Consider the following 27,175-nt stretch of genomic DNA (forward strand, 5'->3'; position numbering starts at 1 on the left):
GGAGGTCTCCCATCCAGGTACTGACCAGGCTCACACCTGCTTAGCTTCAGTGCGTTGCCTGTAGTGAGTTGCAGGGTGATATGGCTGCTGGCTAAGTCCTATTTTACATGGGACTCTTTACACAAGTCAGTCACTTGCTTTTTCTGAACCAGAAGTTTTTTACAGCAGAAACGTGGGAGAGCATATGCTCTTTCAATCAGAGATAAACCTGTAACTTCTGAAAGAGATGTTCAGTTAAAAAAATGCCTTAGAGACGCATAGGGTTGACGTCCTGGAAATAATGTGACCTTCCATGAATCTGTCCTGGTGGGAAAAGTTTTAATTTCCTGAACGCGCGTTCTCCAAAGTTATTGTTTTTTTTAGAAAGAGGTGTGTAAATATAGGATGTTTGCTGGAAGACGGGATATTTGTTGACTATAGTAATATGCTGACACTGCTTTTGTGACCCATGTTCTCTATTGAGCTATTTTTCAAATATATGAAAATGAAGATGTTTACAGTTCAGATTGAGTGGGATTTGTCGGTAATGCAGGAGATGTTATCTCAGACATCCTGCACTAGATAATGAGAAATATGACCCCTAACTGGGGCACATCTATGTTGAACCAGCCCAAAAATGGATTTCTGTACTACTGGCTCAAGAAAAATGGCTGCATGCGCAATATGGAAAATACTTAAATGACTGAATGACTGTTTTTCTTTTTTTCCTCTTGAAGCCAGCTGTCGAGTTACCATAAAATTTTGGCATTAATCATCCCTTTCTGTTGAAAAATGGAAAGAAAATTGCCCCACCCTGTACAAGACCTCAGGGCCATCCAATTCCTCTCAGACTGCCTGCACAGCCAGCATTAGCATTTCCTCCACCAGACTGGACAGGTCCACCTCCATATGAGATAGGGCACGTTTCTGGTTTTAGAGCACAACAGGTTGGGGGCAGCGATGTCAAGGCAAGGGCCGCATCAGAATTAATGATATTTAATTTACTACAAAAACAAACTTTAAAGAAAAGGCGAAACAATTGAACCGCAGGCTAATAATCTCATATTTCTTTGCAAGCTTATCCTGCACAAGCAATTAACAGGCCAGAGTTGTGCAAGGCTGGCAAAAACGGATGCTTTATGTAGCTCCCGAGGCTGGTAAACAAGCTGGGAAGTGTGAAATTGGATGATAGATGCTCAGTGTATAAACAGTGTGATAATTTAAAGCAATGAAGGGAGGCCGAGTGGCGGGGGGAGAGATAGAGCACGGGCTCATTGGAGTGGGGGTCAGCCACCAGACTTTATTCTGTACGTCAGAAGCCTGCAGCTCCCTTCCTGCTTGCCTCTGATAAACAGGATGCATTACCGTTTTGTGTACTGGGGCAGTTTTGTAGATGGTGTCTGGTATGACTAAGGTTCTTATTTTTAAAAGTGTTACTGTTAAACTGCACACTGTCTTTCTTTGAGCGTGCTGGAAACTTTTTTTTACCCTGAAATCTTATTAGGGGTGGAATCAAATTGAAATTAAATTATGGATCTTTTAAAGAAACGTGGCTAATAAATGCCCTTCAGTCTCTCTGAACAGAGTTTGTATCTCTGAGTAGGAGGTGGCCATTAATCACACTTCCCGTTTTTAACCTTGACCCCATTAGCTCAGCCCAAATTGACTGCTGCTCTCGCAAATGGCCACTTGCTATATTGGTGTGGACTGTTTTGAAATGTGGCGAGTTCGTTCTCTTAACCCTCGTGATCTGTCATAAGGAAACTCTAGGAAACTGTGAAAAAAGCAGGCCACTCAGCCAGTCGAAACTCCCCATTTTCAAATAGACTTAAGTGTGTCGTGGTACTCAGGTTCTTTAAGGTCCTGGTGGCCTGGCATTTCACTGTCCAGTGTGTCTTGGCATCTCTCACTGCATTAATAAGCGAAAGCATGCAAATGGAGCACAGGTTTGCCTGAGAGTTTTTCATTTCACCTTCACACTCCGGGGGCACAGAGGGGCGAGCCCGCAGTGATTTCTCAGCACAAGAAGAGTCTTTGCACACTGGTCAGTTTGTTCAAAAAAGTCCTGGGAGAGGCAAGAGAAAGACCAGCAACGCTGTTTGTTACATCACTACTGAGCTAGCTTTCCTTCTAATACTTCGACATCTGCTTCAGCTCAGGATGCTGTGATGCAGCATAACATTTTTAGAAGCCAATTGCCAAAGTCCTTTACGGGTGGCTTGTGGAATTCCTTATTAGTTCAGCATCTGGGAGACGGGATATTTATAGGCACATTTTTCTCATAAAATAAAACAAGCAAACCTGTCAGTAGGAATTTGATTTGACAGTCGCTCCAGTTGCTTAAAATTAATTATAACATGTTAATCATTTAATTTAATTTGACTAACTTTTATTAGATATCACACATTTGAGCAGTGTATTAGCTTTCTCTCCAAACAGCTAAATTAAGCTGAAATGGCTATGAGCGTCCTACTAAAGTGGGCTGTTCTAGGTAATGAATAAACAGAGATTTTAATTGGCATTAGTCTTCAAGGTTTTTTTATAACAGCATCGTATCAGTGGACAGATGGCATGTCACAACCTTACAACAAAGGTCTAAGGTCATCAAAGATGGCATTAATTAAAACTACTCACTTATAATTCTTCATATTTACTGGAGAGCAGCATGACAGAATTCTATCCAATGACTTATGAAAGCACCTTAGGATGTGCATATAATTTCTGTGTATGACTTTTCAAATATCCCCCTTAAACTCTTATATAAAAGCCATAGATTAATTGCCTATCACCTTATAGTTTGCCAACAAATTTATAGTGTGTATTATGTGATAAGATTATTTGGCTAGTCATTATTGTGCGCTACTATTGTAGTCTTATTGCTACATTAAAATATCCAGTTGTAAAGAATAAGGTACTATATCTCTTTAGGACTCCTTTTTGGAGTTTCATAGACCTCTGTATACTGGGCCACATAGAGGGGTAAGCAGACAGGTACTTCAGCATCTGGGCACGTTAGGAGTTCACCATGACAATACCCTGTAGCACGGCAGGAATCTAGTGTGCGACACTGGTGTGTGTCTCGGCATTGACTTGAGGACTGAGCAGCACGCTTGGCTCCCAGGCGAGGGGCATGCATCTATTGAAGAGCGAGGTGGATGGCGTACATTAGATCGCCTTGTCCTTCTAAAGCAGCAGCAGTTGCTGGCACTGGTTGGGCTGTGGTTGGCCCATCTGTGCTTTAATGACCAACCACAAGTGCACCTCAGAAGCACAGGAATAGAAACTGGGGTGGGCGGCATTTAAATTGGGTTATGAAACCCTTTGCTTTTCCAGTCCTGTTCCTCCTGTGACATGTGAGTAGGCCCCCATGCTTTTCTTCAGCTGTGCCACAAGCTCAAGGGTGTATGTATCCCTTAGCATATTCTCCTAGTCTGTAATCACATCCAGCTCTGCTGTCAGGGCTGCACTCTAAACCCCTGCAGCTCGGCTCATAAACTCGCTCACACAGTCTGCTGGGGGCACAGGGCTCTTTCCAGAGAAGGCGCTTGCCCACGGGTGAAAGAGAGCAGAAAGCCTTACTCCACTCCTCTCGCTAGCCTGCAACTTGTCACAGCAGGAGTACGGAGATGTCTGTTATTGCAGAAGTGGATCAAGGGGTGGTGTTAAAATGGTGAAGTTTTCCGGCAGCGTGGTGTTTCAATGAATTCCCTTTATCCTGAAAATACATTTCCTTCACTTTCCTGCAGCTTAGTCACATTGGCTAAAGTTCACTGTGGACCGATTTTGTTCTTAACCAAATACCTGGCCGGTGTCTTCAGGGAGATGGGGGTGTTCTTGTAGCACTAGGAAAGAAAGAAGATTTCTGCTGGTTTTGCTGGTTTGTTTTGTTTTAAGTGGTAATTGTAGTAGTGTCCTTCTCAATTCAGTTTTGCAGGTAATGTTAATAACCTGCTAATGAAACAAACTCTCGTTTTGCTTGACCAATGTAGACCTTGTGTTTATGCTGTATGCAGTCACAGCTTTGTGCTAGAGTAGAGAATCTGATTCTTATTCCCCAGTTTTTGAAAGTGTAAAAAAGCCCATTCGGCATAGTTCTGGTTTCTTCCAAACACTGGTTCATATTTATTACTAAAATGCTTAGATGCCAGCCGTAGGCTTGTTGTCATTTCACTTTGAAGATTTTAAAGTCTGCTTCTATCTTTTATGGATACGTATAGATGTCTTCCGTCTTTTTATGACTAAAAAAACTTAATCCAATAGAAATGAAAAAAAAAGTTTAAAAGGTTTTAAGGCGTTGGTCGTTGGCTCTTGGTTACCCTTAAGTCCACAAGAGAAGAACCAGGGAAGGCAGCTTTTTCAGTTTCAGAATTCATAATGGAAGTCGATCATCACACTGTAACGTTTAGGAAATTTTAAAACTTGAATCATAAACAGACCACAAAGAAAATTATATAACCCCAATATTTTCACATTTGGTTTCATTTTGACGTTCAAAGGACTATATTTGCAGGTTTTCAATCTGTTTTTCTGTCACTGATAATTTTTTCAAGAATTATTTAAAGTTTTGCTATAATAAAGTTAAAACTAATCATTTTAAAAGCCTGGAAATCCTGAAAAATAACTTGCCATATTTTTACACATGAGATATTCTCTGTCGTGCATTGGGGGGTGGAAAAGGGAAGAGTTCTCTGATGCCTTCTATTTGAGTGATTGGTGCAAACGTGCTTACCTTTGGCTAACAGAATTAATAACACTGCTCTAAATGAGAATTTTCTTTTACAAACAGTTAATTTCTTATTTAACTCTGAGTAGATGAGCAGTATTTGTCTCTATAATTTATCAGCTTTCCCAGACTGCATGGCAAGTGCCTGACTTTGCTCACTTTGCTTCCAGCTTTGTATTGAGTTCTTGGTTGTTATTTTTTTGTTTTGTTTTGTTTCGACATTCTTGCCCTTTCCGTCTCTTCTTAACCCAAAACAACCGTTTGTCTTTCTCTCGGCGCTCCTCATTTCGCCTTACCCTCAGGCGTTCTCTCTCACTTGTCCTTCACACTCACCGCTTCTCTTTAGGTCATGACCCACAGCTTCCTAGCCCTTCCATTAACCTGCACTGTCTCTTTCTCCTGTCTTTTCCCTGGCTCCCGTCTAACTCCTGACATCTTGTCCTGCTCTCTGCCTCTTCCAGAAGACGTTTGCGGCCAGCCCTTACTCAGACCCGATAACGGTGGAGGTAGTCAACAGGATGCCAAGACAGCCGGAGGAGCCAGAGATGTTGTGGGTGATGGGGCCGGTCTTGGCCGTCATCCTCATCATCATCATTGTCATCGCCATCCTGCTGTTCAAGAGGTGAGGCTGCCCCTAACGTAGTCCGGCTGCTAGGAGTGTGTTTCACATTTTATTGAGCAATGCTCTCCAGCCTGCTGCCTGGGAGAGCCACAGTGCCTTGTAGTTTTCATCACAGCTGGGACTTGGATGGCCTAACTAAACCTAGTATTTGCTCAGTCAGTAGACCTTCATGTGGTTTCCAGCCTTCTGCTCACTGGTGTTCTTTCATTTCCCTATAAAACCTGCCTGAAGATCAGGGAAACACATACTTCTTGTAAACTGATCCCAGTGCAGATTTGCTGTTTAAACTATTCCCAGAAATGGGACTTTGGGTATGATGAACCAGTGCTGTAGGCCAAATTGTGAAGCCCCATCTCCCCTGTAAAAACGGGAATGTTTTACAGACGTTTCACTCTCTATAGAAGAGTTTATAGGTTTATTTATTCATTGTTAGTCTATGAGGGATTATAACCATGGATGATGGGCCCAGTTATCTTACATGTTGCACAGAGGACTGATTTTTGCCCCGTGTGTCTGCTTTTCAAATTTCAAATGGTTTAGTTACCATCTCATACTTGATGTACAGGCATTTTGGATTTATTTTCTTACCTCACAAAATTGGTCGTAATAGAATAATTCAAAACATTGGAAAAACTATAATGGGTTTGAAGCCCAAAAGCATTAACGATATTAGTCCTCTGAAAGTTTAAGGTTGCTCAGTGTCCATAAAATATACTGGAAAGTTTGTTGGTTTTCGTGGGAAAGAAAATGGACTTCTTTATGTTGAGTGAAGTGAAACCCTAGTCAGCTGTTTTCTCTTGGTTAATAATTCTGAGTTCTGCTTCACTTGGATGCCATTATCCTTAGGCTAGTAATCTTGAAATGCTGACTGCTGTGCTATGGGGGACTATACAACAGAATTACTAATAATAGAACCGATTGATAACTGCTGAGCAGCTAAAGAAAGCAGCTCTATTTTCTGCACTGTGTCTTAGTCAATGACTGGTGCTGTGGTGTTGCCCTGATTTGGGCAGAAACAGTAAAGTGGCACCATCTGCTCAGACCCGTTTCACAAAAGCATCCTCATATGGCTAAAAAAAAGTTCTCCCTCTCTGCAGACTTAAAGCGTTATTTTGCTAGACCATTTTGAAGTACAAAGTTGTTTTGTTGACAAATGTTATTTTTTTTAACAAACACGTTATCACTGGAGTTGCTGTTTTTGAAATGCTGATCAGACGTTACATCCTTATAAACAACAACCTCATCATTATTGGAAATTTTAAGGTGATCGAACCTGCAGTTCTGCAAGTCATCAACATACCAAGAATTATTAAATCATTGTTTTATTTATACTGAGTTTGAGAGACCTGTATAGAAGGGTCTGGACTCCATGGAATTGGTGTGTTATCACCATAAAGTAAAAGAATTCATAAGACATCTTTGCACTGCAATCTTGTACAGAATTATCCAATACAGCCCCCCCCCCCCCCCCCGTCCCACACTGTACTGGTAATATAGCACTGCCAGCCCTGGGAGGCTGTGACTCATGAACATGACATGAGTCTAAAATCTGAAGGTGGTGAGCCCACTTCTCCATTAAAATAACACAGAAATGTCTTCACGTGTCCAGGAAGCGCAGGCCAGAGAGAAGGGAAGCTAATGCCAAAATTAAAAATGTTCTCAATAGAGAAGTGCAACACATCAGACGTCATTCTTTTGAAGCTTTTAGCATTTAAAAGGCTCGGTTTCACATGATGTCATCTAATTATTCTATTGTTAATGCAAATTTCTTCCCACTGCCTTCCCTCCTCCAGTTTTATTCAGTTTTATATATATGTACATATTGTTCAGCTTTTGCTAGGAAGCAGGAGTTTAAAAAAACATAATTCTGATACCTGGGCTGTTTTTCCAATGGTTGAACGTGTTAATACACAATCTAACCTTTTGAAAATGAGAAACAGAAATGTTAACAAAAATCACTAATTTAATTCCCTTGGGAAAACACTTTATAGAGTCCCAGACAGTTTTATGAATGTTCAGGCCTGTACTTCTGGTATCTTAAAAATCAAATTTCTTTTGTATTTCCACAAGACAACGACTCGTGGAAAACCTTTGTACAGTACGTTCCACTTACAAGACGATGTGCATGGTGTGTCCTTACACAAAGGGTTAAGACACATGCAGAGGAGTCGGGAACAAGTTACCTAACCATGCCGTTGAACCCAATACCCTGGTTTCTTTACAGAAATGTCTGAGTGAGGCCCTTTTGATCATTTAACTAATCAAACGGGGTTGATGGACCAAAAGGTTCGTTCTCGACTGTGAATTTGCTGATGTGTGCACCATATTATGTGAGATGTGCCCTTTCTTGTACAGCATCCCTAAAAAAACAAAGTGAATACCCATCTTTTAAATGGCTCCACAGACATGAGAATGAACCACAAATCCAAGGGTTAGTGCAAAGCTAGGTGTTGTTTCCTTTGAAAGCCGTGGTGTCAGGCAGATGCTAGGTGGCACCCAAGATAGTGGTGGACAGTAACTTAATCTTGTTCTTTTATTCCCTCTGCTTTCTGGTGGAATGCAGTAAACAGGAAAGGTGGGTACTGTCTCCTGTATGGCATTTCACTGTCCTAACTCCATGCGCTGTCCTCTCCTCTTACCCTGCTCAATGTATAAAGGTTGTGTCAGTCTTGTCTCTTGCCAGTTGTCCCTGTCGTGGAAAACTGCCATTGGTCAAAAAGGTGTTTGAGCACTGTGAATGATCAGAAGCCAGAGACTCCAGGCTCTTTTATCACAATCTGTTCAAAGAAGTAAAGGAAAAACACAGCTACCTCTATTAAGACGTGTATGCAGTTTTCCCCTGTCTGTGTTATTTTGTACGCTATGTTACTCTGGGCATGCCACATCTCCATTTAGCAACCCTCACTTTGTCCTCCAAGTCATGACTCAGGGAGACATGCATTTCACTTTTCACTCGGGTAATAAATACCTTTCTGCCAGCCACGGAAGTGTTTTCCCTTTTTGATTGCCCAAGCTGATGTTTCCTTCAGTCACATGTCATTGTTAAATACAGGTAAGACAAACCACAGGGCTTAGTTTTCTTGCCCTGTTTCCTCTTTGCCTTTTATCGGTCCCGAGCATACATCCTGAACTGCAGCCAGATACCTTCGTCCCCCCCCCCCAACCTGCAGCTCCGAAGAGTGCGAAAAATAATAAAACTGGGCCTGATCCTTAGCAACATTTGCAGCCCTGAATTTAGATTAGGACTGGAGATGAGACAGTGGAGCTTTTACAATCTAACGTTATATCCCACACAGATCTGTGTTCTTTTTATTTTAAGTGAGTTAAAGAAAGGGAGTTAAACGCATCTCAGAACATTGTAAATGGAGTGAAATGAGTTGTGAAATTCCTGCGTAGGGCTTTGCGTGGCGCCCATCTCGGATCTTGATCTCTGGAGTGCTGACAGATGTGTTCCTCTCCCAATTAGCATGCAGATGCAGAGCGGCCAAATATGTGTAACTACCTGATGAAAACACGCTTATAAATACAGGTGCAGAAACAGTGTAATTAGCCAGTGTTGTGTCATCCAGCTGATCCAGTAATTACAGTGTCTGCTTGTTTTTCCTTCAGTTAGGTTTGGAAATTAAAGGTTTATCAAGCGTTCCTGAAACCAAGACATTCCATTCAATCCAGCTACAAGAATTAATTGTGTCCTTTAATAGCAAATGAGAAATGGTGACATTTTTGAAGTATGCGTGCAAGATAAAGATGTATTTCTACTCTCTCTATAAAAGGCAACTTTCTAAACCAAATAGTTCTTATTTTTGATTTTTTAAGTCCATTCCTTGTAGAAAGAATCATCTCATTTCCATTTTTTCTATGACTTTATTAAGACGTGTGTAGTCAGGTCATTTCTGTTTGTCTTAATGCGGGTAAGATCAAAACAAAGTCTGCTATTTATATTGTATTCCCTCTGCAGCAGTCACATACCAGACTGGAAGAATTAATGTGCAATTAATATGCCAGCCGACTCTGGCATTAAGAGGATCCACACTCCCTAATGTCTGCGTGGAGAAGCAGCCTCACAGCCGCTGACAGGGGTGTGACCTGCTCCGCCGGCTGCACTCTATAACATGCCCCTGTCCCGCTCTTCCAGGAAGCGGGCCTCTCCATCACCCAAGGATGACCACTCCGGGGGGGTGAAGGACTCCCTGCTGGCCCACTCCTCCGACCCCGTGGAGATGCGGAGGCTCAATTATCAGACCCCAGGTACCTACCTGTCGCAGTCAAGTGGGGAGTGGGGTTTGGGGGGGGCTTTGGACTATTTGCATTCTCCCGGGTGCATCACTTCTTAATGGCAGCCTGTTGCAAATGCCCTGGTTTTGTTCGGGCAGCTGTTGAACTGCCGTTCTTGCTGAGCGTTGCCCGCGCCCAAATACAACACTCTTGAAGGAGATGCCTTAAAGCCATTTCCTGCGGCTGTGAAGGCGGTCTGGTGCTTCTGGAGCCGTTGTAGAAGAACCGGGGGCCCTTGAGTCCTGACTGAGCACCTTACTGTGAGCTGGGAAGCACTGGGGATGAGCGCCCGTGACATCCACGTGAGCAAACGTCTCACTCCCGCATCCAGCCACATGCCGTTTTAAGGACACTAACAGACAGATCAGAATCAGTCACAGAAGGAAAGCAAAGTGCAGGATAAGAATAAAGCAAAGCTTGACACGTTAGATGTGAGAAGCAGGTATTTAGCTAGACACTTCCTTTGTCTGGAGCTTTTCGCCCAATGTTCATTTATCCAGAGATTATTTTATAGCTGTTGTTTATAGTTCGCTTCTTTTTCCAGTGAAAACCGGAGGGGTTCTCTCCCTTTTTTCCACCACCAGTAGGTGTGGCAAGCAGAAAGTAGGAACACAGGTGTCTTCTACAACGGCTATGCGAATCCAATTCTGTTTGCAATATCGCGTTGTCGACAAAGTGCCTTCCTGCGCAAGGGCGCAGCAGCTCGTTCCTGACCCTGGAGTAAACTCCCCTCAGCGTGCTCGTGGGGATGACCTTTACTGTTGAGTTTATTTTCTTTCCAGCCGTTTAGGAATCGGTACGTGGTGTAGGCCGGGAAGGGGAGAGTTAATTTGAAAGAATTTGCGTTAATGCGAAAATGGGCACCTCAAGCCGTCTGTTATCAGCATATCACTGTGACTTTCCTGGTATTCTCTCTGTCCGCAATTATCCTGTCAACGAGGGGGCTGAGGACAGGCTGGATCAAGAACAGGGCCCCCCGTTCAACCACTGGTCCCCTCCGGCCCCCCACCCCTCCAGAGTCGTGTGCTTCAAGGGCCTTCATGTCCATCAGCAGAAGACCCGCGGAGCAAATCATGCCCTAGTCGGCAGTCAGTCAAGTGGGCAAAGTATCGTTCACAGAGCAGGGAAATTGCTAGTTAGAGGGGCCGCACGACGCTTTCCACACTGTTTCTTCACATGTCAGCCACAGTGAGGTGCTGAGCGAGAGAAAGTAACTCCCAATTCAAACATACTCTTTTCGCTCTTTTCACAGCGGAGAAAATTGTCACGGTGTGGGACCCATTGTGTGGCGATTCGCGCCACATAATTTCGGTGCTCTTTGATATCCGAGCTCCGGCTGTGTCTTTTTCTGCAATTGTACTTGGCTGCCTGTTCTAAATGGTACTTGGCGGTGAAGTAAGAACCACCTGTATTGCTTCTGTGAACTGCTTTGTGTCTGGAAGTGATGCCAGCAGGATTTTGTAACTATACCACTATAACCCTCAAACTCACTGTTGAAGCAAATCATCTGGCTCTTCGTTTTTTATTTGTGACTAATTGTTTCCAGCATGTAACTTGCAGAATAAACGCAACGCCATCTTCAGGGGGAAAAAAAAAAATTCCTAATAAATGCAGCTTGAACCAATCGATAAACTTCAGTTAATGTAGTGCTAGCACTAAGTCATATGACAGCTATTAGTGGAATGGTACAATTGGGTCTTTTTCATTTAGATGGAAATGAGACATGAGCCCCATTACTCTGCTTTCAAGCTCGGGGCAAAAGTATTCGAGAGGAAAGAATAAGTGTTAAAGAAAAGAAGTCAGAATTCCCAATTCTGTCCTCTTTAATTGAACCACAACAATCTGCGGTAATTAGATATTCATTCGCTAAACTCATTATCTTATCCTGTGCCTTTGAACTTCGTAGAGGAATAAAGTAGGCTGACTCATAGGAGAAGATTCTTTTACCACTGCAAAGCTCACTGCTCTGCCCATTTCTCTCTCTGCCTCGACTTCTTCAGCTCTCTTGTCTCTCTTGTCTCTGTCCTCCTCCCTTCTCCTGACTGCTGCTAAGATGAGTCTTCGTAGAAAGAGAACTGCAGAACTGCAGTTCTGTGTGATTCACACCAGCAGTCTCTGAGTTTCATTTATGTAATCAATATGGATAAAAAAATCTGAAAAAAAACTTTGCCAGAAGACTTGACACTGAAACCAAAGCAATGAAAACATTCAGAAATAAAACAGGAGTCATGAAACCCTAATTGCACGAGTAATGAGAGGATACACCAGGTAGTGTGCAGAGTACAGTTTTGGTCTCCCAAGGTTATAAGCAGAATAAACACTGCAGCCACTAGATGGCAGCTATTCAGAAAGTGACTAACAAATGAAAGGTAGGGGAAGAAAAAGAGCAAAGCACACTCCTGCTTTATGAAGAGTTAGAGCCCGCAGGTTCATCGTTAAAGTATCTTGTTGTTGTGTGAGTCCAGTAGAGGTGAGCCCTGCTTCTGATGGCTCCTGTACAAAGGCAAGGAAAGAGAAGCAGTGGCTTCAAAGCTAAAAACAAAAGTTAAATTATTCAGGCCTCAGCAAGATCGTGATAAAAGCTCGAATCCCAGTGCGTTCCAACAGGGGGCTACAGCAGGCCTGGGAGCTGCTGGATTTGAGCTTCCAGTATCTCCCTGTCACCCTGCATCACTCTGCTGCTCCTCTAGGCGTGGCTGCCAACCCCTTCCCTGTCTCCTGCACTTCCTGCTCTCTCAGTACCGTTTTCTGTGTGCTCTGGTTTCACTTAAAGGAAGCTGACGATAATTCAAATAATAAAAGAAGCTTTTTTGTTATTCCTCCCCCAATCTCTTCTCTACAGGTCCCAGTGCCCCCAGTTGCCCGAACATTTCAAGTTAGTTCTTACTGCTCCTGTTCTATATTTATATGCATCTGTCTCACCCTCATTCTATCTCTCTCATCTTTTTTCCCCACTCTCTGCAATTTTGTTTTCCCTCGGTGTCTCTTGAGGCCATTTCCACTCAGAAGCAGTTGCACTGTGTCTGTGAATTTGATTTCTAACATGATTAATGGGTCCAGTTTAATTTTATTTTCCTCACTCATTTCCTCTTCGCAGGCTGGCTTTCATAACTGTTTTAAAAAAATAAACAGTAATCACTGCAGCAAATGGGTGCAGTAACTTGTTCTGTTAGCGTGAGATGTGGCTAATTCTTGCCCCCAGATGGGCCTGCAGGGTCATTTTACTTAACGCAGCCTCTTCATGCCTGGTTTATTTTTAATAATTCAACAATCATTTATGCTACAAACACTAATTTAATTGTTTGCAGTTCTTGGCAAAAACAGGGAACTGACTTGACCTTAGTGCCCACCCCCTGGACTGCAAATAGGGTGTTAGGTTATGTAAAGAACTTTAATATTGAAGTTTTTTTTAATCACTCTTTCTATCTATGAACGTGTGAACGAAGGCTGATCTAGTGTTACGACTCCTTTGTTAGCAGACATGTGTTGGATCATACTGCATGCAAAGCCTGATGCTAATTCAATCTTGTAATTTATCTAATGTTCAGGTACAGTTGATTTCCTCGACTGGCAGTTGGTAACATTACAATATTCTGTAACTGAGCAAAAGTAAAGACTGGCAAATGAAGGCTGTTGGTGAGAGAGAAATGAGTAATTTCTCATTATTCCTTGGGATTTTATAAGCCTTTACCCACAAGAGTCATCAGATCTGTTTGCTTGTTTTGTTCGGGTGTTTTACTTTGAGTGCTAAGCCACTATTATTTTAGTCTTGTTCCAAGACAGCCTGGTCTATGACGCATACGGATAATTTCTTCTGTGCTGTTGGTTACACAGTTTTTGCAAAATTAAGATCGCTGAGCATTTTAAAACTCTGAAGGATGTCATGCATTTTAAAATCCCTTTTAGCATAATGCTGCCATGTTCAAAGGTGAAGGAAATTCTTGTTGGCAGATAAGTTCTAAGCCATCGATTAAATGCCTACAATAAATCTGTTGTGCGGGAAAATTAATTTTCGAGAAGGTGTTTATCAGTGTTTCGCTTGAAGAAGTAAGAGCAAACGCTGCAAGCAATTTAGATCTGTCAGTGCATTTTATTTTACAGGTATCTAAGTTTTGCTGTTTTCAGAATACCATGTCGATTATAGTTATGAACAGTTTTGACAACCAGTCTGAGAATGATCATGGGCAGCCCAGTGAAAGATGACAGAAGTGCATTTTTATATTGTGGGTTTTTTTGTTGCTTTTCTCCTGTAATGCCCCTCCACCCCTCACTGGTATTTTTAACTCTTAAAGTGTCTGCTTCAGCCAGCACTGGCGCTAACCAGTGAGCATGCTCACTCGCTCATGCCCATCGTCAGTGTTTGCCCACTCTCACTCCTGTGCAGCATGCCACAGAGTTTTTTGTAACTTGAGTGAGTTTTCTACATGCATTGTTGAGCTCTGTGCTTCCCACCAACATGCATTTGTTTCTGCAGAGTCGTGTGTTATGGGTTATACGGTGACTGCTGTTCACTGCTGTTTCTGACTGCTCATCCCGGCCTCATACTTGTGTCCTCTGTTGTGTTTTCGTGTCTCCTTCGTAACCAGGCATGAGAGAGCACCCTCCCATCTCTGTCTCTGACCTCGCCGACCACATTGAGAGGCTTAAGGCCAACGACGGATTACGCTTCTCCCAAGAGTACGAGGTAAGAGCTCCTCCGTGGGGCAGAAGGGGCTTTTCAGGTTTTTGTTTCACTGTATGGCAAGAATGAATCTCAGAAGGGTGACCAGACACCCGCAGGTCAGTTCTGGACGGTTTCTGTGAACAGAGGGGCCCGATTGCCCTTGTGCGTAACATGAATGTTAGCTTCTTCATGGAACTAAAAAAATATGTTATATCAGCATAAACAGGAAAAAGCAGAGTCAAAATAAGCTTCCTTCTGTATATCATTTGGTTTTTAAAGCGTGTAATGATGTATTAAATTGAAATATACTGAAGTATGCATCCTGACTTCCTAATGCACTAAAAAAACAATTAAGCCCCCAGTATGCATGTTGCATTTGGTGCTTCCAGGGCTTTTAATTGGGCTTTTAACACAAACACAGGCTGTCCATCAGTATGCAGACTTGCTTGGTTTCTTAATATTTAATTTTTAGGTGCATGAAACTCTCCATAAACAGTGTACTTTCTCATCTTCTTATCCTGCACGTTAAGAATGGAAAATAAGTGCTGTACATCTAGCAGCTCTCTTATTGAACTGAAAGCTCCTGCGGCATCTCTGCTGTGTTTTTCGTCATGTTAAAGTGACAAGGGTGTTCATTGTAACTAAATTAATGGGAAAAATCACACATAGCTCTAATTCTGCATTTGAAAGATGCTCTTAAATTAAAACCTCCCCCACTGATGAGGTGCTTGAAAAAAATGTTTGAAATAACGAGAGACCAAATTCATCAGGCACTGGAGAGAACGGGCATTACGGCTGAATGCTTTGCTGGCTGAGCACCTCTGCGTGCTGATATTTTGCCGCAATCAGTGGCACTTGGTGCCTCTGAGAAATGTGATTTACAAAAATAGGAAAGTCGCCTCTCAAACTTCTTTATTACAAGAAAATAAGCTTGAAATTGCATGACACAAAATAAAGCATGGTTTCCCAGCCTCATGAAAACGCAATGATTTAAAAATGTAGAAAAAATGGACTGTGCATGATTCTCCAATTGGCATCTTGTTTGTATTTTAATGTCGTTTATCTGCGATTTCCTGAGCCAGAGCTTCTGCTCTTGGATATTTTCTGTAGTCTTATAGAGGCAGCTGCTGTTCTCCTTCAATCTTCTCCATCAGGGCTGCATGTTAGTAATGTTGACCGACTCCTTGGCTCTGCTTCCCTCTGCACCCGATCTCCTGAACTGAAACCTCTGTATTTGAGCATAAAATCACAAGCCCTTTTCCTGTCCTTAAAACATTCCTAACCTTGGAAGTTTTATAATAATTTATGTAATGTGGCATGAAAAAAACACTCAATCACTTGACCACGGTTATTGGACACATTTACAGTAATTTTTATTTTTACCCTGCACATTTTTTTTATCACCCTGTTTTTTTCTGAACCCTTAAGTAGGACTAGTGTGGTGGAATGCCAGCATGAGAAAAATTCACATTTAAAGTAACACATTTCGAATGCGAATTTCGAATTCCAAAAGCTGTCATTTTGCTGTTGGCAAAGGTAGGGTAGTTTTGCCCTAATTACACACGAATCATTGACTTTTTTTCCTCCTACAAAGGATATATAGTGCTGCACCTTGTTATTTTCACTTTGCACACACTTAGCTGAAAAGAGCCATCCCACACTCTCCTCTTTCTTTTAAATGTCATAAATAAAATCTCAGCTGCAATTTTTTTATGAATGCGTGCTGCGAACCAGGACTTAAAACCTCAGCATATTACTTTTTTACCACTTGGCATTTGAACCATTTCCAAATAAAATGAAGTCTAAATTTTGTCAAACCTCTGTTAATGTATAAATAAAGCACATTCTTCCATCTTCATACAGTTTGCTTTTTCAAATCAAAGAGAGGGCTTTTTACTGCTGCCTCATGACTGGGTTTGTAAATTCCCTTGTGGTCTCTCCTGTGAAATCTTTCTCTGTATTAATAATTCACAGTTTCATTGAAGAATAAGAACGAGCCTTAATGGAGGTGGGCACCAGTGTGTTAGTCTATTAAGGACCCAATTAATTGTCAGCTGCTTTCCTTTCTGGGTTCCTACACTTTTACTAGGGTAACTATATATGATATATTTTTAAACTGGTCATTATTTTAAAATAAATGGGTTGCACTTTCTTTTTGAGTTATGGAACTGCGATGGTAAACCGTATTAAACCATTTTTTGTGCTGGCCTGGGAAAAGAGGCTCGTGTCGGCTCACACGTTGTTCATTCCTCCCTTCTGGGATTGAAATCGGCCCGAATGTCTGGAGAGAGCTCCTGGATCTCAAACTGCAAACTGCCAGGGCAACTTCTGTCTCTTACTTTTCCCTCCATCTGCGTAGGATACCATCTGATTCCCTTTATGTGCACCTAATTTCAGGCAGTGTTGTTATATTTATAAGACTGACATAGAAGATGAGAGATGCAAAGCTTTATGATACCTATAGTGGTGGCCACCTGATTTTCGATTTGTCCATTAATGTTAGCCTCTTTTGTACTTTGGCATGATCCTCTTCCAGCTCCAATGAGAAGCAGAGAAGCCCAGTATTTAATTTGCCCAGTTTGATTTACAAATTTGCCCTTCCTGTTTAATGCTGTTTCACCCTGCTAAGGGGAATAAGATTGGAGCTGTGCCAGGCATTGATCCTGAAGCAGATCACTTCCCCCTGTCAGCAGTCAAGTGGCGGAGATGACTTAAGCAAGTATTTTCATTGGTGCTGGTGATGTCACCATGGGCTGTGAATTCCTGTTCTGCTCACAGCTGGTATTTCTGCAAGGATGAAGAGGAATGAGGTAGCAGGAACAGGAGGTAATGTGTATGTGCCTGAGCAACACATGAAGCATATTTATCACTGTCTGATGTGGCCTTGACATTCAAAGTCATTCCATGTACCTGTGTTTTCTCTGCTACTCTTGTTGCAGCACACACTTCATTTGCATTTCTAAGACAGTGACTCCAAAGCTTTGAATGGATTACAGTAATACTTTTCTGATCTTTAGGGTTCTGATCTTTGCCAGTTTTTATTTTCTGGCAGGGATTGTCACTAGGAGAACTACCCATTCTTTCCCCAAGGACATAACCTTGTTTGTTTACCAGTGTTTGTAGAAAATAAATTCATTTGCCGAGCTGCGTACTTAACATAAGAAGAAAATTCTTTAGAGCATCAGTCTTTAATCAAGTGCAGCATCTAATTAGCGTGTTATTATTGTCAGGTGTTAGACTGGATTACTTCTCGATGTTTTCACCAGCTACCACCCCAATGGGACAGATGGTTATTACAGCTTTTGCTCTGTCTTAATATTATTACACCAAGCAGGAAGACAAGCTGATATCTTTTAAATTTCTGTTAAGTTCAAAGGATTACCCCTGTTAGTTTGTTTTCAGTGATTTTTTGCTATATCTAGATTGAGTAATGGCAGGAGTGGCAGGAGTTGTGCAATAATTTTATTTATTTTTTTTACCCTGGTTTTTTGCTGTGGTGCTTTTACATGGCCATCTTTGAAATGGATTGTCACATTTCATTATGCATCCATGTATGAACACTGGGGACCATATGTTCTGAAGGAAAAGTTAGTCAGTTTTGACAAGTGTGAGAAATGCACTCTCAAATTATTAAAATAACAGCCTTTTATTTTTTTAAAGGGAGTTTTGACATTAAATGTTTTTTTGTGTATTGAGCTTTTCTATGTTGTTGTTGCTCGGGCCCCCTGTCAGAACGTCGTCCTGAAAAACAAGACAGGCACTAAATAAATACTATGCAGTCACTTTTGCACTAGGCACTGGTGGAGCTTATTGTACTGCATCTTTCAGGGATCTCACTAAGAAACACGGCAAATAATGTCTTCCAGCCACTCTCCTAGACAAACTGTCAGCTCTCATTGATCCACCTATTCATTTCCGAGCAGAGCTGAGAGTTTGCTTTGCAAGGAGAGAGGTTTAATCGGGCTGGGGGAGATACAGGGTCAGGGGCAGGAAACCCAGCGTGTCTTTGTGCTCATTACACAGCCACCAGGAAAGCTTTCATTTGCCGAGAGCTGCTGTGTGTGTACTTGGCGGTAACTAGTAGGGCCAGGCAACCTCGTCTCTCTCGCTACCAGCGCCCGGGTTGCCAAAATGAAAGATCCCGTTTGTCTTTCTTCTCGACAGCCTTTTCAGAAAATAGTACATTTCCGATAAGAAGTTAAAAAAAAAACAATAAAGCCGTCACACAGGTACGTGGTATTGGTAATACTTCTGGGACTTTTTAATGATTATTCCCAGGACTGGTTGTAACAAATTATCCAGTAGTAAGGAACACAGGATCCATAGGTACAGCTTGGTTATTTGAAGACTTATATTTCAGGACTTATTTCCTACATTTCCTCCACTTGTTTATCTTTTACGAATGTCATGACTGCTACTGTAGCACATTTTAACCTTAAGGGAGGATTTAAAATACAGTTTTCCTGATTCTGAAGAGTCACAGCTCTCAAAGCAAAGACCAACCAATTAGTTGGTGTAAGAGTGCGGCAGTGGGAGGAGTGGCGGCAAACACCAGTGAAAGTCAACGTCCCATCTGAGGGGTGAGGTTAGCGAAAAACAGAAAAAAAAAGGGAGAAACAAAAAAAAATGTGCCACTGTGCACCACGGCATCCAAGCTGGACTTACCCTGTCTAACAGGGTCCAGCCTGGGGAAAAGAATCGCTCGGCACAGCGGTATCCAGACAAGAAGAACAGGGGGCATTAGGCGAAAACTAAAGAGAACCCAACCTGTCGCGGTGGGAGATTCCTCCCGTCCTGCAGTGTAAGGTCAGCCTGCTCTGGTGGAGATGCGTGGCGGGATAGGCGAAAAGACAAAGACCGTTAAACGAAGGGAAAAGGACGGCCTTCCGCTCGGTCACAGTCCCCTCCAGGACAGTCAGTGGGAGGGTCTCCCCTTGCGGGGTTCTGCTCGTCCCTCTGGGGAGGTGCGCAGTGTATCTGAAAGAGCCCCACAGCTGCTACTCATCCTTATTTAGCCAGGGCAGCTGTGGTTGCGAAGGCAACGCGTCCCCCTTAATCCAGGGCTCCACCTCCACACTGAACATACCCCCGTGTAATGCCACATTTGGTTATGGTTGTAATAAGAGGATGGCAACACCTCTCTCACAATAAAATTGCCCTTCCAGACTCTTAACAGACTTGCGTTTTCTAATTCCTTCACTTCATCCCACTGCCATACACTGAACGTGATATTGAGACTTATAAAAAAAAATGGAATTGATTTCATGAAGACAGCCACAAGGTTACAATGTACACAATCTAGGTACCTGTGACTGCACAAACTTAAGAAATGTTACAAATGAGAAGAGACCTTTTGACCCATCTAGCCCCTTTGATCTAAGCCCAGACAATCCATCAAAAGTAGGACAGTAGAAAGTTTTTTTATTTCCTTCTTTCATTATATTGTCACAGAGTATTTATAGACCGTAGCATTTTACGCAGGTGGGAGAAGAGAGCTAGGAATCTGATCTTGAGCACACATGAAAAGACACCGTTTTAAACAGACTGCCAGAAAGGATGCCTGCCCTAAAAATGATCCCTGTGTATTTTTAACTTTCACAGACTTGTAAAACGATTCTCGTATTTCTGTATTCAGTTGACATGCACATCTTATTAGAATTGTTTTGGATATCAATGAATACTTAAGTCTGAATATTGCAACACTTAAGGAGTAGACTGCATGTCTGCTCATGCGTATAAAGATAAAGTCATCTGTGACAAGTGCAGTCATTTTTTGAATTTCATTTTCTAATGTAAAACCTCCTTCTTCCTTGCCCCACCATTTTTTTTGCTCAGTATTTTCCTTGCTCATGCTGCCGGATGGAAAACCAGGCAGTAGATGGTCCTTCTCATATTGCTGTGGCCTGTGACTGATCTGTGGGCATGACATCTGCGTGTATTACTCTGGGATTGGATGAAGGTTAAATCCTGTGCAGTGACTGATATTGAGCAGGATAGCCTGGTATCTGATGCTTAAAGGTCAAGTTTGAATAACAAGAAACTGCTAAATCCAGCATGAGCATTACTGGAAGAAGAAAAGTCTAGTGTTCAGTAAAGGGCTCCTCTGTATCTAAATTATTCCTAATGTTCTGTACCTTACTTAATACCTTGTCGGGGATAAGTCTTTAGCACATGTAAGTGCTTTCCGTGCTTGGTATTTGGAGCCTGCTGAAATGAAGCAGAAAATCTCTACAGTAGTGAACAAAGCCATCCAAATTAATGTCGGTCTTTACCAATTAAGAGTGAGGAGGCCATTCTTTAAAAATGCTTTAATTCATCAGGAAGAGGCTCTATGTTTTCTGGAGGGATGGGGCCCTCTATGAAATAGCTCCTGTAAGTCTTCATGGAGAAAAATCCTTCCATTACCTGAATGAATGAGTTAGAGGAATAGATTAAAATGCTAATAGCAGTCAAGCGAACAAAGCAGGAAAGTAAATGCCATGAACAGTGAGTCATTGATTTAAACCTTAGATTTTTGTCACCTCGATTGCGCATAGGTGCGATTTTGATTTTTTTTTTATTAGTAAAGGGATTCATAAAACAGTTTAGAAACTACCTGGGATTTAAGATGTTGAAGAGCAAACTGGCTACTATACCAACTGAAAACATAGGTGACTGAACTTTACAAAGACATCCAAGGCTGTGAGGAAGCTTTTCATGCCTTGCCAGAAGACACAGGGAGCGCTGTCATTTTTTTATTAATAATGAAGTAGCTTAATTTCAGATAATAAGTCATTCTTCTTAAAAGCATTGAATTAGAATGATGAAAAGCAAGAACAGGCTGACAAAGAAATCAGACTGCTTCTGAAGTCAAAGTAAGAGCCTTTTAAAGGAAAATGCCTTTTCCGAGATTAAAAAAAAATGACTTGTTTCTAGAACAAAGCCCATGCTGCTGGCGTTGTTGTTGTTGTTGGTGAGGGAAAAAAGTCTTTTTTATTTTATAAAACGGGACTTGCTTCCAAAAAGTGTCATTTTGCAAGGCGCCCAGCATGGATGTCTTTAACAGGCTTTACTGAAGGATGGCCATCGGAGAGATGGGTTTCGGTGAACTCATTCCCACTCAGGACGCCTTGTCACAGTGCCTATAAAACTGCTTTGTGCTGTTGGGTGGCTGGAACCGTATTTTTAGCATCAGCAAGAGGTTTTTTCTTTCTTTCTCTTAGTATTGCCAAATAAAAATAAGCAAGTGGGCCGGTTCTTTCTGAGACAAGGTTGCTCGGTCACCCTCTGGCAATGGTCTTGGTTTGTTAGTGAAATGGAAGCCGTTTTGCTGTCGGCTGAAAAGGTGCATCAGTGCAGATCTGCTCACCGGCTGCAAGACTCCAGACCCACCGTTCACACCTTTTATCGTTGTTTCCTTTTCATCAGTGCCAGGAATAAAGATCACCTTGAGTATTTTACCGCTTACTGTGCTGGGAAGCATTCTGAATATCTCTGATATATTCTGTATATCAGAGCTTCTGTCCAAGAAACCCCTTTTTTTGTGGGAAATGCACGAGCATGCAGTTTTCTTTTGTTCACTGTATTAAACGTGGAAAGCTCCCCGACGCCTCGGATTGCTACATTTGCCACATTTGTCCATGTCCCGCTGATGGTTACCATTCCAGCTTTAATGAGCTCCTCGGTCCCCTGTTTCCATGGGTTTCCACAGCCACTTCTACACAAGACCTGAAAGAACAGCACTTTGGGCCACTGTTTCTTTCAGGAGGTATCTTTCAACCTACGCATCTATCTAGAGATAGAAGTAATGTGTTCAGCAGGGGCTGTGCTTCCCTCCCCTGATTGGGCAGGCTTGCCATGCAGCAGCTGGGCTTTTCTTTAAGCTACGTGCTTGCAGCACTTAAGGATCAACTTAAGGATTTGTGCATCCTGCCCTGAAGAGTAACTTGGGGAATGGATTTTTACAAGTTGTCCTTTTATAACACTGTATATCAAAGAGACAGGGCCTTGGTTAGTGGGTGGGAGGGTTACGCTAAAGTGGACATTCATAGAAAAGCAGGAGGCATAAAAAGAGCTGTGTCGGGGTCAACAGCAGCTCTTGAAAAACGCCTTCAGGGCCCATGTGGTGAAGAAGCTTTCGACGGGGGATTTGTGAATCTGGTGGATCTGCCACTGGTTGCCAACATCACTGCAGAGGAGACTGGTTCTTCACCAGCAGAACCAGGGATCGAAAGACTGCAGTTGCGATTCTGTCCGTCAGCCCCTCAAGTTGTATATGAAAAGATGCTGCATTTCTTGCAGGGGTCTCCACAGACACAGACTTGTAGCCTTTACAGAATAATAGCTTTTTTCTCCTGTAGTGTGAAAAGCCACCGAAAATCATAGGGTAGCAGTGTATTCCTCTGACAGCAGGTGTGTTAAAAATACCCATTGATCCAAGTGTTTTTCGACAAACCTTGTCTTCACAACTGTCGCTCCGTTTGGTGCTTCCCCAAGAAGTGATCTGAACAAAGGTGGGGCTCACGTTTTAGGATAAGAGTTCCCTCTGCTCTAACGTCTTTCTGTTTTTGTTTTTTTATTTCAGTCTATTGACCCTGGGCAGCAGTTCACCTGGGAGAATTCCAACCTGGAGGTGAACAAACCAAAGAACCGCTATGCAAACGTTATCGCCTACGACCATTCCCGTGTCATCCTGACTTCTGTCGATGGCAAGTACACAGAGTGCTAGCTTACATTAAAGTGATGAGTCGCGATGATTAGGACAGGCCTTGTCATTGACAGTGACAATTGTTTTCTAATGTTCAGAACCCAATCGAAAATCAAAGTCTTTTCTTTAGCTCCAGTAGTGTCACATATTCCTTAAAATGTCAGAGGGGTTTTCTAAACTCGAAACTTTTCTGAACTTTCCTCTGCCGCAAGCTTGCTTCTGTTTTTTCTGAGGGACATTGTAAAAAAAAGGTGAAAGGCAACATCCAAGGTGTGGGGGAAAAGGAATATTTCTGTTTTTTACTGAAATGTCATTTTAGAAAATCAGCTTTTATTTTGGCGTTATAATAAGCTGAGCAGATTTGTGCACAAAAAAAGCTCAGAGTGTCATGATGTATGTTGTGGGCGTGAATGTTTTTGGCCTTGTAGATATCTTGGAAAGTGAAAGTATATTCTTTAGAGACGTTGTTTAAACCAGGGGCATGCTGGTTGAGGGAAAAAAAAGGAAACCCCTATGAATGCAATCTAAACCTGTTGGCATGACATGACATGTGACATGAGCTCGTAACCCACAGGTGTGCCAGGCAGCGACTACATCAACGCCAACTACATTGATGGGTATCGCAAGCAGAATGCCTACATCGCCACCCAGGGCCCACTGCCCGAGACCCTGAGCGACTTCTGGCGCATGGTGTGGGAGCAGCGGACCAACACCATCATCATGATGACCCGGCTGGAAGAGAAGTCCAGGGTGAGCTGTGATGAGAGACGACTGGTGGACCTGCGCTTGCTGTGATGTACGCACAGTGATGCGGCTTGCATGCGGTCGCCTGTCACTGGGTCCGGTCGCACACAATTAAAAGCAGTCTTTGTTATAAGTAGTTTTAAAAAGCAAAGGGTCTTGGTGGGATTGATGTTGTCCAGTTAGTGATCTAATTTGTGGCACAGGAACCTTAAACTTTAAGATTCAGATAATTAATGAATTGAATTAATTTTATATATTAATTAGTCAGCTATCGGTTGTAATGAGGGGCTTCCATGTCTTCAAATGAAAGGAGAGAGTAACTTGCACGTACAGGTCAGTCCCCTGGGCTGTGCGGGAGGACTAATTCACTGAACTAAGGGAGCAGAGAGATCATTGTGTATTGAGCCATTTTCTGTACAGCTTCAGGGCTAAGCTACAGAGATGACATGAGGAGCAATGTGCTTCTGGAAATAATGGGTGATAGAGCAAACTGTGAATAACTACTCATGAAAACAAGAGTACATACAATAAAAATGCAGGCCTACACATGTGCAGAGGTCATATCTAGATAATTAAAGCTCCTTACAAATGGGTAATTTATCTAAACAGATGTTGCTGTAAATGTGACTGAGGCTGCACATGCATTGATTTGCCAGCCTATCTGTCACGCCTGTATTTACAGAGCAGCTAACAGGAGAAGGGGAGGGTTGGTTTTCTCCTGGATCTTACCAGCCTCTTTGACATTCCAGTGGGGTTTATCAGTGAAGTCTTTCCACTGAATAAAACCAATTTCCAGCAGCTGCCACTGTTGCAGGTGATCAGCAGAGATGCCTTCACACGATCTTGTCTATGTATTCTGTCAGACCGCTTTGCTTAGAGCGTTGCAGATAAAACAGCATGAATTGACAACTACAAAGGATTCTGATTCGTTAGGCACAGCAAACAAACCCGCCGACCGACATAAATAACTAGGATAGACATATCTGGCGTGGAGTACGGTTCAATTAGAAAACTGAGATGTATCGATTTCTAATTAAAGACACTGCTCAGCTGCCCACAGTTCAGAGCACAACATAAAATACAATAAGTGAGTTCAGGCTGAGTACTGCTACTGTGCTGAGAAGAACTGACTGCCTTGCACTTGCAAGGAGCTGCTGAGATCTGAAGAATTTATGTTTTTTTTGATACACCTATTAATGCGATCCTATTAAGTTGCCACACATTCACACCCCGAGCCCCTTTAATTAGCGGAACCAGCTCCAGCTGCCTCCACAAGCTCGGCAGAGAGCGACACACCTTCTGCCCCAGATTCAGCTCTGCATGACCCCAGCCAGCGTCACTCTGCATTGAGACGTATTGCACCCACCTCCCTGCAGCCACAACCCTGATATGAGCACTCTCAATCCAGCATAAAACCTGCTAGTGAGGAAATAACCTGAAGCTCCTACAGCAACAGTAAAACAGAAAGCACTGCAGTGGGAGCTCAGAGAGAGGGGTCAAAGCCCCCTATTGTGGCCACCTGGCCCCACAATTCAGACATGGGGACTGTTCACTTCACTGCTTGTTTCGCCCTGTTTTCTTACAATTTACCACAAACACTTCAAAAGAAGTGGTTCTGGCTCTATCAGATGTGTTTGTTTTTCAAGGCAACCTATAAGAATTCCTTAAAACGACTGGACTATCGCACGGCAGCTCAGCTTGAGTATAACACTTTAGCCGCAGAGACCAGAAAGTTTAAATAAAGTTTCGGTGTATAGGAATGTTCCCATCAGTCTATTCATCTATACGAGCTGTCGTCCTGTTTTTTTTTTAATTAAGTTCGCTTTTCCTCTTGACCTGGAGTGCATCTTTGTGTTAAGAGGAACAAATGCCAAAAGGCACAAGCTGCTGTTCTAATCCACTCCCCCAACCCCAAAATAAAACAACAAAAAAATGAAAATCACAAAGAAAGCCGCGGGCCTTGCACCGGGCTTGTGGCTTGTCCTCGGGGTGGAGTTTGTCTAGCGTGACTCCCCCATCTGGGCTGCTCTTGCCCAGCGCCCTCGGCCTGGCTGCGGCTCCGGCAGGCTCCCCTCTCTGCCTGCTGTCCTGCCTGGGCCCGAGAGGAGAGGCATCCGGGCGTGAGCAGCTCAAGCTGTCCGCTCTCATTTGCTCGCCTTCTGAAGCGCTGCGATCGAGCCTGCCTGCCTCTTAAGGCCCTCCCCGCCTGCCTCTGCCCCCAAATGTGCCCTCCCCGCGCGAAGCAGGGTAAGACTCGGGACTTCGAACCCACAAGATGCCTAAAGAGCCATATGCCGCCCCCCGCATGGCTGACCTGTCTTTAGGGGGCTGTGAGAGTCTACTTCCAAAGCAGATGTACTTCAGTCACATTAGCGGTTTATTTGTTAAGAGGCGGTAGCTCTTGAAGTGCCCTTGTTTCGCTGCGGTTAATTAAAAACTTCCAGAGCGTGCAACTTGTTGATAGAGGGGGGCAGAAGCAACCTGGACCTGCAGTAATGTGAGGGAGTCTGTTCGCCGTCAGAGCTCTTGACTCCATTGTCTGTTTAGGGTTTGTTTACCTCCATGGTTGAGAAGCATTCTGAAAATCTCTGTCTCTCTCTCTTAAGGTGAAATGTGACCAGTACTGGCCGAGCCGAGGCACCGAGACCTACGGCATGATCCAAGTCACGATGCTGGACACTGTAGAACTGGCTACCTATAGCGTCCGCACTTTTGCTCTCTACAAGGTACGAGATTGTAATGATCTTGATTGTTTTTTTCCCCCCTCTGGGTTGCCTATTAAATCTCAGATTTGAGCGTTTAGACCCATTGGCTCCCTGTTGCTGACTTTTATCCGAGTGGCAGGGGCTCCCAAGTGCACCGCCGCAGTGTTAAGAGAAGCCAGCAGGACTGTGCTGCTGTACCCGGAGATGGGCTGGGATTCGTCATGCCCTGTTAGGGACCCCCTGCGGCTCCCACGCTGTTCACTATTACTCTAAAAGGCACGCTGACACACATGACTTGGGCGGGGTGAGCAACAGACAGCACACGAGACGAAGCTCCCTCACATGCGCCTCTGCGTCAACCGTGCCGCAAAGACGAATAGCACCGAGATACATGGGGGGGGCCATTATTTATTTGGCTCTTTGTTTCGGTCGTGTTGTTTTGCTCTCGAGTCATTTATGTGTAAATCCATCTCTGCAGCCACTGGGGCTTTGAGAGTCCCGGGCTCGGGAAGCAGCTGACTCAAGAAAAAGGCACGCTTGAGTGGGAAAATTCACAGCTTCATGAATTCCAAACACAGCACTGCACAAACTGTATGGTTCTTGTAAGTTAAGATGCATTGCCTTTTCCCCTGAGTGAGGAGCTTTTAACCACTTTATGCGAAAGCTGAAAAGTCAACAATCCACATGGACTGGGCATCTGTGAAGTATGTAGTCATCCTATCTTAATCCTGCCCTCATAATTGTGTTTGTATTAAACAGTAGGAGAGAAATTATTCTT

The 27,175-nt window shown here is 43.1% G+C and overlaps 1 protein-coding gene across 3 annotated transcripts in view; it reads left to right on the plus strand.

The window, feature by feature from the left end:
- Positions 1-27,175, plus strand: part of LOC148823307 (receptor-type tyrosine-protein phosphatase F) — a 172,716-nt gene that overhangs the window by 135,107 nt on the left and 10,434 nt on the right. For all 3 annotated transcript variants that reach the window (XM_088927020.1, XM_088927021.1, XM_088927022.1), the window contains 6 exons: positions 5,164-5,324; positions 9,460-9,572; positions 14,186-14,283; positions 22,826-22,949; positions 23,523-23,698; positions 26,299-26,418. In XM_088927020.1, the coding sequence (XP_088783146.1) occupies positions 5,164-5,324; positions 9,460-9,572; positions 14,186-14,283; positions 22,826-22,949; positions 23,523-23,698; positions 26,299-26,418 (792 nt within the window). The remainder of the gene's footprint in view (positions 1-5,163; positions 5,325-9,459; positions 9,573-14,185; positions 14,284-22,825; positions 22,950-23,522; positions 23,699-26,298; positions 26,419-27,175) is intronic.

This window comes from Atractosteus spatula, chromosome 11 (genome assembly GCF_055471065.1).
Source record: "Atractosteus spatula isolate fAtrSpa1 chromosome 11, fAtrSpa1.hap1, whole genome shotgun sequence".
Classification (NCBI taxonomy): domain Eukaryota; kingdom Metazoa; phylum Chordata; class Actinopteri; order Semionotiformes; family Lepisosteidae; genus Atractosteus; species Atractosteus spatula.